This window comes from Sus scrofa, chromosome 15, assembly GCF_054392235.1.
Source record: "Sus scrofa isolate SSC_HxYL_T2T_F1_AM1 chromosome 15, Sscrofa_HxYL_maternal_Yorkshire_Landrace_v2.0, whole genome shotgun sequence".
NCBI lineage: Eukaryota > Metazoa > Chordata > Mammalia > Artiodactyla > Suidae > Sus > Sus scrofa.
Window position 1 is genome coordinate 61,746,941 of NC_139397.1, and position 12,046 is coordinate 61,758,986.

General features: G+C 41.2%; 1 protein-coding gene across 1 annotated transcript in view; it reads right to left on the reverse strand.

Annotated features, from left to right (window-relative positions):
- ADAM9 (ADAM metallopeptidase domain 9) overlaps positions 1-11,845 on the reverse strand; it is a 78,047-nt gene extending 66,202 nt beyond the window's left edge. Inside the window, exons 1-2 of the mRNA XM_001925664.6 lie at positions 11,514-11,845; positions 1,061-1,158 (exon numbers count right to left, since the gene is read on the reverse strand). Of these exons, the coding sequence (XP_001925699.3) occupies positions 1,061-1,158; positions 11,514-11,610 (195 nt within the window). The 5' untranslated portion in view covers positions 11,611-11,845. The remainder of the gene's footprint in view (positions 1-1,060; positions 1,159-11,513) is intronic.
- Positions 11,846-12,046: the final 201 nt, after the last annotated feature.

A 12,046-nucleotide genomic window follows, 5' to 3' on the forward strand; every position in this document is an offset into this window, starting at 1 on the left:
CCCTGAAGCCAACTCCAGTGTTCTCTTCTTCATGAAGCTTCATCCCTAAACAATGTGCAAGCTGCCTTATAGTTAGAAATAGCTCAGCAATTCAGAGATAATAAACTAAATTCCATCCTTTATGACCTGTTACTGTTAAATTACAATAAAGCTGGAATTCCCATTCTGGCTCAGCGGAAACAAATCTGATTGGTATCCATGAGGACGCAGATTCGATCCCTGGCATCGCTCAGTGGGTTCAGGATCCAGCATTGCCATGAGCTATGGTTTAGGCTGCAGATGTAGCTCTGATCTGGCATTGCTGTGGCTATGGTGTAGGACAGCAGCTGCAGCTCGGATTCAGCCCCTAGCCTGGGAACCTCCATATGCTGTAGGCGCAGCCCTAAACACACACACACACACACACACACACACACACACACACACACACAACCCAGCATACAATAAAGCTAAATTATATTTCTATAAAGTTGGAGAGTTTGCAAAATCAGTTGCAACCCAACTATATTCTTTCTGAATATTACAGTAAAAAAAAAAATTAGTATAAAAATAATTTTTGTGTACTGGTTATCCTGTCAGCCTAGTCTGTTTCTTTTGATATGGAGATAAAACTCACCTTTGAGCAAACAATCCCAAATATGATAAATATACATATAACACACTACTGTTCCCCAGTGTTGATGAAGATATTAGCATGAAGTACTCTACCTATCACACACTGAGAGCAAGGTTAATTCTTGTTCTTATAACTAGACCAGTGCAACCATCACCAGTGAGTTAGGGGTCAGGAATCCATGTAATCAGAATCCTACCCCAGTCACAGAATTTTACTCAGCTGACTATTTCATTCTGCTTATGTTTCAAATTGATTATTTTGTCTTATAAAAAAAAGAAAAGCCACTAAGGATCAATGTCATTTTCACTAGAATAATGTCCAATGGACACCAGTGCCAAAATCACTGGCCCACATTATACACTAAACCAATCACTGCTGAACATAACACTCTTATCTTAAAAAGTGAAATTGAAATACATACATATTTCTCAAGAGATAACTTACCTGCTCTGAAGAGGGCCTAGGGGCTTCTCTTCGTTCTCTAGTTAATCTCCAAGGAGTTATAATTTCATAAGAAGAGAGATGGGAGGTCTGTTGAAAGCCTACAGAAAAGGGAATAACTTATTACATATCAACTGAACCTGAAAAACTACATTGTCCCAAAAGACAATGGAAATCAAAAGCTTAATGTTCAAGTCATAGAAAAATCATCTGAGATTCCTATACTAAAATATACAGTTATGGGAGTTCCTGCTGTGGCGCAGTGGGTTAAAAATCCAACTGCAGTGGCTTGGGTTGCTGCAGAGGCATGGGCTCCATCCCCAGCCTGGTGCAGTGGCTTAAAGATCTGGTGCTGCAGCTGTGGCTCAGATTCAATCCCTGGCCTGGGACCTTCCATATACCACAGTGCAGCCATAAAAAATAATAATAATAGTAATAAAATAATAAAATACATATAGTTTTATATAAAGTTTTACAGGAAAATAACAATAAACTAGATAAGTATGAGGGGGAAGAAATGCATTTTCTTAAAAAAAGACGTCAGCCTTTATCCAAACAGTACATACACAGCAATCATTTTCAGACAATGTTTAGCTATAAACCCTACCCTGCTCTCTTAAAAGAAATCTGTTTTTTTTTTTTTTTTTTTTTTGGTCACGCTCACATAATGTGGAAGTTCCCAGACCACAGCAGTGACAATGCCAGATCCTTAACCTACCGCACCACAAGGGAACTCCAAGAAATCTTAAGGTATAAACACAAGGGGGAAAAAAAAAACTGTTTTGGTGTAAAAATGCAGAGAAGGTATCTAGAGTCTCATACTGCTCCCTCCTCTTTCACTTTCCACCCTCCCCCACATGAATAACATCCTGAGATGGTACTGGGATACTGAGGAAACAGTTAAGGACAAAAAAGGAAAGCTACTTTTAATGCCTGATAGATTATCTCACTAAATAATACTTAACAAGGCAGCAATTATCTAGAATGAAATTACTGCCGTTAATCTGTCCTAAAAACAAAAACTTCTATAGATAAAACTTATTACCAGTGAAGAACTCAGAACCATCATGCAAGTCTTCCTCCCAATTCCAGTCCTGCAAAGCTCACCATGGGAGGGTCACATCTAAGTGGAGCCTAAGTTCTAAAGTCATCACTTGACGGGAGGAGGGATAAGCTAAGAGTTTAGGATTCACAGATACACACCATTATACATAAAATAGATTAGCAACAAGAATTTACTATATAGCACAGAGAACTATAGTCAGTATCCTTGTTATAACCTATAATGGAAAAAAATCTAAAAAAAAATATAAAACTGAATCACTTTGCCATACACTTGAAACTAACACAATATTATAAATCAACTATACTTCAATTAAAAAAAAAGTAAGCTCCATCCACCTAAAAAAAAATAAAATGTAGGAGTTCCCTGGTGGCTCAGCAGGTTAAGGATCTGGCATTGTCACTGTATCAGCTAGGGTCACTGCTGTGGCACCTCAGGTTTGATTCCTGCCCAAGAACTTCCATGTGCCACAGCACAGCCAAAAAGGAAAAAAAAAAATTGTGAAAATGAAAAGAAGTGAATAAATAAAAAACAATGAGCAGAAAGCCATGGTGGTTCACTGTCACTGAAGTAGTCAAGTAGGATTTATGTATAAATACAAATTTTGTTATTTTTGGTAGTTTTAAAGGCATTAAATAATCATATGTGATTTTTAAAATAAGATAATGAGAAAATAAAGTCACCACTTGAGCAAAATTTGGGTACAATCAAAATGGCCCATGCAAATCCCTTAAGAAGTCACATGCTGGAGTCTCTCAATGTGTCCAACACAATCTCTTCTTCCAGCATCACTGCCAATGGCACGTCAGTTTATTCAGTGACCATGACGAAGCAGATGGTCACCAGCTAAGGACCATGAATGAAAAATCTATATCTCTATGTATTTCCACATACCAAAACCACATTCAGTATAAGGAGCCTTGAGAATGGCTTACACATATAGAAACCTTGGGAGAACAGACTCACAGCTTCCATACAGCGGGTATCAATTTAGGAAATAAGTTCATCAAGTGTAATTTCTTGAGCAAATAAATGCCAAGAAAAGGAGGAAGAGGGGACCATTACAAATGAAAAGAACCAAATAACCAAACGCAGTATCTGTTTGGATTCTAATTCAAATAAATCAGAAATAAAAAAACAAATCCTTAGATAATCAGGGAAATTTTAACAGAGTGTAGATATGTGGTGATCTTGAGGAGTTAATGATAATTTTTTAAGTGTAATAAACATATTGTGGGAGTTCCCGTTGTGGCGCAGTGGTTAATGAATCCGACAAGGAACTATGAGGTTGCGGGTTCGATCCCTGGCCTTGCTCAGTGAACTAAGGATCCGGCGTTGCTATTAGCTCTGATGTAGGTTGCAGACGCGGCATGGATCTCGAGTTGCTGTGGCTCTGGCACAGGCTGGTGGCTACAGATCCAATTCGACACCTAGCCTGGGAACCTCCATGTGCTGCGGGAGCGGCCCTAGAAAAGGCAAAAAGACAAAAATAATAATAATAATAATAAGTGTAATAAACATATTGTGGGTAACATTTTCTTTAAAAGTCTATAATACAGAGATTCATTCTGAATACTCAAGGACGAAATGATATGACATCTAGAAATTGCATCAAAATAACCCATTGAGCACTGTAGAGAAAGTGATACACATGAGATTATATTAAAACTGGGCAATGGGTACAGAGGAATTCATCACTCTTCCTTCTACTGGTTTGTGTGTATGTTTAAAATTGTGGATAATAAAATAATTATTTTTTAAGTAGTTACCTAGAGGGAGTGGGATGAAGGGAGAGACTTTTCACTTTATAAACTCTGTATTACGTATAGTGTCTATGAAACATTATTATTACAACATGAATCACACGGATGAGACTATAAGATGTGTTATAACAAATATGTAAGTATCATAAGTAAATGTACCAAATGTGGGACCTTAAAGCCCCTTCAAAGAGATAGAACTCAAAGTCTTTGGCCAAGAATGACCAGGAGTTCCCGTCGTGGCGCAGTGGTTAACGAATCCGACTAGGAACCATGAGGTTGAGGGTTCGGTCCCTGCCCTTGCTCAGTGGGTTAACGATCCAGCGTTGCCGTGAGCTGCGGTGTAGGTAGCAGACGACGCGGCTCGGATCCCACGTTGCTGTGGCTCTGGTGTAGGTCGGTGGCTGCAGCTCCGATTTGACCCCTAGCCTGGGAAACTCCATATGCCGCGGGAGCGGCCCAAGAAATAGCAAAAAGACAAAGAAAAAAAAAAGAATGACCAGATCCGCATCATGGCCCCACCTGTCTTACTGTAATGCCCCCTCCCAACTTTGAGCAACCTGGCCTACTCCTTCCTGCCCCCTGCTAGGAAAGGTATGTGGCCCACTCCTCACCCTACCCCTATAGGGGCCTTATACACACTCAACCAACCAACAACTGTATTGTTAAGACCCAACCATTCGGCAGGTCAGCAGGTGTATCATAAGACTCCTCCTCTCCCTGGCTTATAAAAACAGACATGAGCACTCACTCTTGGCAGCTCTCCCTGATCATCAGGAAGTCATCCTGCTATACTAGCAGAGTCTCTCATCTCAATAAATTTATCTTACTTTTCACCCCCTCTGAGTCTGGAAATTCTTTTTCTAACCCCACATGTGCAGACCACAGTGACAACAAAAATATCAGTTACAATGATGGAATAGAACCAGAGGACAATGAGATAAGAACTTGTACTTTATTTCCTGCACTCATGTATGTCTGTATTGTTTGAATTTGTTGTTACAATATGGAGTTCTTTTTTTTTTTTTTTTTTTTTTTGGCCATATCTGGAAGTTCCTGGGCCAGGGATCCAACCCAAGCCACTGCAGTGACAATGCCAGATTCTTTACCTGCTGAGCCACAGGAGAACATCAGTGAGTATGTATTTTGAAACCACTATATTACTGTGTAAAAGAGGAAAAGAAGAATGTTTCTTTGATAAAAAGCACAACTATTTAAAGTACTATCTATTGGAGTTCCCGTTGGGGCTCAGTAAAAGCAAATCTGACTAGTACCCATGAGGATGAGGGTTCAATCCCTGGCCTCACTCAGTGGGTCAGGGATCCAGTGTTGCTGTGAGCTGTGGTGTAGGCCAGCAGCTGTAGCTCCGATTCGACCCCTAGACTGGCAACTTCCATATGTTGCCTGTGTGGCCCTAAAAAACAGATGCAGGCTTCAAATCACTAAGTAGAAATATCCTCAACCCTAAATTAATTGAGGTACAGGACTATTTCACCACCCAGAATAAACTTTTCAATGTCTTTCAGTTTTCTCAAATTCCCAAAGACACAAATATTTCTCTCTAAATCATGGTAATTTGTTCAACTATTAGGACAGTCATTCTAGAAATAATAGCAGAAAGAGGTGGCAGAAACAAAGAATTTCAGTGGGTAAGAGATAAGAAGCACTGTGTGGCAAAAAGTATATCATCCTGTGCCTTTACATGCGACTTCCTGTGACTCCATAATTACGTCAAAATAAAAGCTTTAAGTAAATCATTACAAGCAGGGATAAAAATGCTAATAGGCTCTGGCAACTGTTACACTAGAAGCTAAACAATATGTAGCTAAATTGAAATCTTTTCATCACAATTTGATAGCAAACATCACAGAGGAAAAGAAACGCCTGGAGCTCCCTTGTGGCTCATCTGGTTAAGAATGTGGTATTGTCACTGCTATGGCTTGGGTTCAATCCCTGACCTGGCCTGGGAACTTCCAATGTCATGGGTGTGGCCAAAAAGAAAAGAAGAGGAAAAAGAGGGTTGAAACATGAAAATTAAAGTGTCTTAAAAGGAAGTAAAAGGGTTAGGTAGTTGCACTTCTTTCTTCCCCTAACTCCTTAGATATTTTTATGTAATAGGTTTTGGAGGAAGTCCTAAGTGCATGTATTGTAATAGTATGTGTAAAACCATAAAGTCCCCCAAAAAATGAGTTCCCTTACTGAGTTTATGATTAATCTCTCTATCCAAAATTTTATTCCCTTTCTTTTCCCCACTGACTTCAATCCTGTGCTAACTGAACACTAACCAACCAGATAACACTGTTATGGTCGATAACATCTTTGATATACTAAAACTGCTGTTGTAGATCCTATCATTAATGTACAAAGTCAAGTTATTTCTCCAGGGCAAGATGAGCTCACAGGTCCCCCAGCCATGGACCACCTGGCAGAGAATCGTAAACCAAGAGACATTGTGACTTCCAAATACACAACTAAGAAATGTCACAAAATGATGCTAAATCCCAGCATCTCTGTTCTTCCCCTTTAAAAGGAAACAAACAAACAAACCCTAACTCAAAGAACAAACTGGAGTGGAAGGGAGTCTTTTCTCCTACTCTCTTGCTTGGCGCCTGCAGTTAAACCCTGACTTTGCTTCAAACACCCGCTGTCAGAGTTGGCTTTCTGCACTGCTGGCAGAGGAGTCCTTCCAGGGTTACAACTGCAGCAGACGGAAATAAGTCAAAAGAATTCTACCTAATTGCAAAACAAACAAATGTGAACCTTCCGCCAAGGGCTTTTCTCCTTTCCTTCCTGCCTATTATGTAAACAAAGAGCCACCCTTAAGGACTTTCACTACAGAAAAAAAACCTGGGTTCCAGGTACAGGATAAATAAGATAATTTTGTCATCTGAATCTCTTGAAGAGAAATTGTAATTAGATCTGTAAATCACTGTTGTGTTGAGGCATATTCTTCCATTCCATTCCCAAGGTCAACCCCAAATAAGCATATATATATTACCTTCAAACATAACTATAATTTTCACTGCTATATCCTACATTCTTAGATTTTTTTCTGTTATAATTTTTTTTTTACATTTACCCATATTTATGTTTAAAAAGAAACAGGGATTTTGCTACTGTTTGTAAGCTGGCCTGTGGGAAAAACTGTCACAATTTATAAGATGTAATGCCCTAGAGAATTTACATTCCTCTACCAAGGAATTTAAGTTTCTTGAAACAAAGGACAGTATCTTATTCTGTTTCCTACACTAGTACAGAAGACATTCAATAAATGCCTATTGAGTAAACAGCCTGGTCTGATTGTTACAGCTATACATATGTAGATTTCATTAACTGCAATTATTACAACCTGAAAGAAGCTTTATTTTTTTATGATTAGCATCTTTCATATAAATCTTCCCAAAAAATCCACATGGCCCACACATTTGTCATGTTACTGGCAATGCCACATCTCACTGTATGGTTATGCCATAGACTGCTCATCCTTCCCTCTTAAGCAGCTGGGATTCGAGCTTCTATTCATAGTAAGATTCCAATGTGCCAATGAATGTGGATCAGGCTCTCCAGGGCTCTACTTGCATGAGAGTTCTAACCATAAAAAAATCTCATTAAAAGGAAAATGTGTCAAAGAGAAAGAAGTGTTTCCCATGTATGGGGATGGGCTTTGTCCTGAAGTACAACAGATAGTTGGTGGTGGTACCGTTTTTACTTATCACAAGCTAAAATCCTCTAATTCTTATGGTAAAATGAATATAAATGCAAAAACAACAGCATATTTAAAAATTGATAACATTAAATGGAATTCTCAGGTTTCCTAACTCAGAATGAAAGAATTTTTATGGACACACCCATGGCATATGGAGGTACCCAGGCTAGGGGTCAGATTGGAGCTGTAGCTGCTGGCCTATACCACAGCCACAGCAATGTGGGATCCGAGCCGCATCTGCGAACTATACCACAGCTCACAGCAACGCCAGATCCTTAACCCACTAAGCAAGGCCAAGGATCGAACCTGCATCCTCATGGATGCTAGTCAGATTCGTTAACCACTGAGCCACGATAGGAACTCCTCTTTTTTTTTTTTTAATCAGCTGCACTGGAAGCATGTGGAAGTTCTCTGGACAGGGATCAAATCCGTGAGCCAAAGCTTCGACCTATACCACAGCTGCAGCAACTCTGGATCCTCAACTCACTAGGCCACAGCAGGAACTCCCCCTAACTCATTCTTAAAAGTTGTGATTCAAGCAGTGCCCCACGCATGATCACTTGGGGAAAATAATTTGACTGAAATAACAAAACGAAAAATAAACTACAATAACATCTTTTTATTTTTCTGGCTGCACTCACAGCGTGTGGAAGTTCCTGGGCCAGGGATCAAAGCCCTGCCACAGCAGTGGCCTGAGCCACAGCAGTGACAATGCTAGATCCTTAACCTGCTGCACCACAAGAGAATTCTTACAATAATATCTTAATACATGAACAAGATTATAAATTCAAAGTGCAAGTCAACTCTAATTGGGTCCATGTTGGCCCCATGCAAAGGTAGGGTAGTTACTCAGACACCAAGAAGACCAGATTTATTTATGAGGCAGTTTGGGAGTGCTGACACAAAGGATGGCATAAGTCCAGGACTCTGTTATATACTAGACATGAAGGAAAAAAAAGCAATGGAGTTCCCTTTGTGGCTCAGTGGTTAATGAATCTGACTAGGATCCACAAGCTTGTGGGTTGGATGCCTGACTTTGCTCAGTTGGATATGGCATTGCCCTGAGCTGTGGTGTAGGTCACAGGATGTGACTTGGATCCGGCGTTGCTGTGACTGTGGCATAGGCTGGCAGCTGTGGCCCTGATTGGACCCCTAGCCTGGGAACTTCCATATGCCGCCAGTGCGGCCCTAAAAAGCGGAAAAAAAAAAAAAAGAAAGAAAAAAAAGAAATATCATGACGCTTTCTAAGTCATATATTTGAGCCTGTGACTATTCCAAGAAAAAGCTTCCACTGCCAGTTACTTAGAGCTTGCATCTTTGGGGGAGGGGAGAATTTTATCATAAATAAGCCGGATTTTAAATTAAAAAGAAATATATATATACTTATAATCAACTTAAAATTTACAGTACCTTTTGAAAACTGTCTTGGAACTTAGCAACTTGTGTTTTGCACATATTTTAATTATAAATGTTTTGACTTTTTTACATAAAAATGGGAAACCAAATTATCTCTAAATTTAAAAGACTACATTCTCCTATTCAGCACAAACAGAAACATACCAAAGTCAAATAATTCACAGGCACCTAAGAAACAAAATTAGTATGGACTTAAGTTCTTACCATGTAGTTCATTTTACAGTGATTCATCATCACTAAGCTTTAAAACTCATTTCCTCTAGAATTCTACTCTTAAAAAAAAAAAAAATTCTAGGTCTGCACATCATAATTACTACCGTAAAAGAGAAAACCGGATGAGGTTTCACATCTGCCTGATTTCTTTTGTGATTGCTCACAACAATACAAAGTTAATACTGTTAGTCCCAGTTGAAAAAAAAAAAAAGTTTACTATAAACTTGGAATTTATACTGCATTTCCTCATTGACACAATGCCAGAAATGGTCATAAAAATAATACCAAAACCTAAACTCCTAGCCATGTGTGGGTGGTACTTACTGAGTACTCAGATTCCTCTTTCATTAGCGAAAAAGGTTTCAGTGCTTGTTTCAAACATCCTGTGTTGCAAAAATTCAGTCAGCTGATTTCAGAAGAACATTCCCGTAGGGAAACATGCAGTTGACTCACAGCACACAAAAGCCTCTTAACTGGTCTCTCCCAGCCTGCAGTCTTTCCCTCCTCTATTCTGTCCTCCACCGTCTAGCCATCTAGTTATGTCACACCCCTCCTTAAAAACCTTCCTCCCCAAAGAACTTCCTACAAGGTCAAGTCCAAACCCCACAGCACATCACAGAAGACTCTTCCCCACCGGCATCCAACTCCCTTAGTTTTTTCCATGCCTCCCTGTCTTCATGGAGACTGCCTGGTACCATTCTCATTATTCCACAAGCCATGTTCTTTCACCTCCCCACACTCTTGCAAAACCCTCTCCTGCTTAGAACACATTCCTATTCCTTTCCTTGAACATTCACCTACACAGACCAGTTCAAATAACATTCTCAAGAAAAACCTTCCTCTAGATCCCTCAGATGGACTCAGCACATTTGGTCACCCTCTGCCCCTCCACAAGCTTGGTGCTTCTAGAGGTTGGATGAACGCTGACTAAAATCTGAAAGCACACACATGCTTCAATGAAAGGCTGGCCATAAACTCTTAAAGCCACAGTTTAAAAACATAAGGATATTCCATCCATCTAAAGGCAGGTATATAATAATCAATATATAAGCATTAAAAATTAGTCTTATTTATAGTATTTGCAAATAGCATCATGGATTACTAAAATTCTGGATGTACAACCTACTTCCCCTTAAATACGGGTACATGCTAACCATGAATAATACCACAGAAAAAACAGTCTAAACCAGAAAAGTTTTCATAGCTTTCCATTCAATAATGTCTTAGTTTTAAGAGCTTCGAAATTCCCACAATGGGGCAAATTTACTTAATTGAAAGAGAATAAACCAAAGATAAGAAATGTAATTCGTTTCCTTAAGGTCAGCAGTGCACTGAAATCTTCCATCATCACCTCTGAACAACTCTCAAGATAATGATTTAATAGATACCCTCGTTATCCATCCTACTCTATGGCTGATAAAACAACAAAACCCCACACACAACCACGTAAACAATAATTTAATACGAGCCAAAATAAAGAAAGCAGGTGTTTCCAGAAAAAAGCAAGAGCGTCGGCAATTTTTTTTTCACTATGGGTATCTCCAATACAAATACCTTATATATTCAAGGGAAGTTTCACAAATCAAAAGCGATTTCACATAAATGATTTAAATCGTACTGTAATCCTGTGAGTTAAGGAGAGCAGGGATTATCTATCCGGATTTGAGACTTTACCAACCCAGTAAAAACGAAGATAAAAGACTGGCTGCAGAAATGTAGCGCTTTGTTTCCAAAAAAGAAGTATTCTTACTACAATAACAAACTGGTCAAAGAAAAAATAAGCAACCCCCCCCCTTAATTAATGCTGAATTTAGCTTCGTACCTATTGGTCCGCTAATAAAATGAATATCAACATTTCAAATCATGACCTGGAGCAAAAAGTTCCATCTCCCGGTCTCTCCCAGCGACATTTACTCCACAAGCAAGATCAAGCTCCATTTCTCAAATCCTCCGCGCGCACTCAGCCTCCAAGGCTCCCATCCGAGTCTCCGAGGTCAGGTCCGGATCCAGAAGGGTGTGGGGGGCCCAGTTATGCCCGAGATGGGGGTAGGGGTCACTGCAAAAGGCTCTGCCCAGGAGATGAGGAACGGACCGAGAACAGTGCCATGAAGGGGTCTGGGGCGCCAGACCACGAGCCTCGGGTCCGAGCTCTGTACACACAGCTGAGCGGCTCCGCCTCCCGACTCGGGGTCCAGTCCCCAGGACAGGCCCCTCCAGTCCCAGGCACCACGGGGTAACTCCGAGCATCCCAGCCCTAGGAAACCAAAATCCAAAAGGTCCCTGGGGGCGGACACCCACCTGACCGAGCCGCACCGAGGGCTGGGCTCACCAAGCCCAAGAACAGCAGCCACTGGAAGCCGAGGGACCCAGAAAGCGAACCCGCGCCCAATCCCATCTTGGCCAAGTCCGCAGCGTCCCCTCAACACTCGGTCGCGCCAGCCTCCGCCCGCTTCACCATTTCCCAGCCCTGCGGGGGCCCCAGAGGTGGCAGCGCCGCGCGCGCTCGGCACTGACGCAACTCGGCTCCGGTCCGAGCTCGCGCCCGTCGCGGCGCAAGCTCCACTGACGTAGGAAGCGATCGGTTCCCTGCGGGAGAATGGGGTTTCTATCTGGCCCCTAAGACCCGCACTAGTCTGCCCCGCCCACCACTTTCCGCCCACCTCCCGCTGGCCCGCCTACTCCGGGCGTCGAAGAAACCCATTGGAGGAAGCAAAAGAAGGTGGCCGGTGAAACCCAGAACCGGAATTGGGAGGCCGAGAAGCGGCTCAGCCCCGCCCCCTGCGCAGCCTTCTATGATTGGTTGGCGGGGTTGGGCGGAGCGTCAAGATACG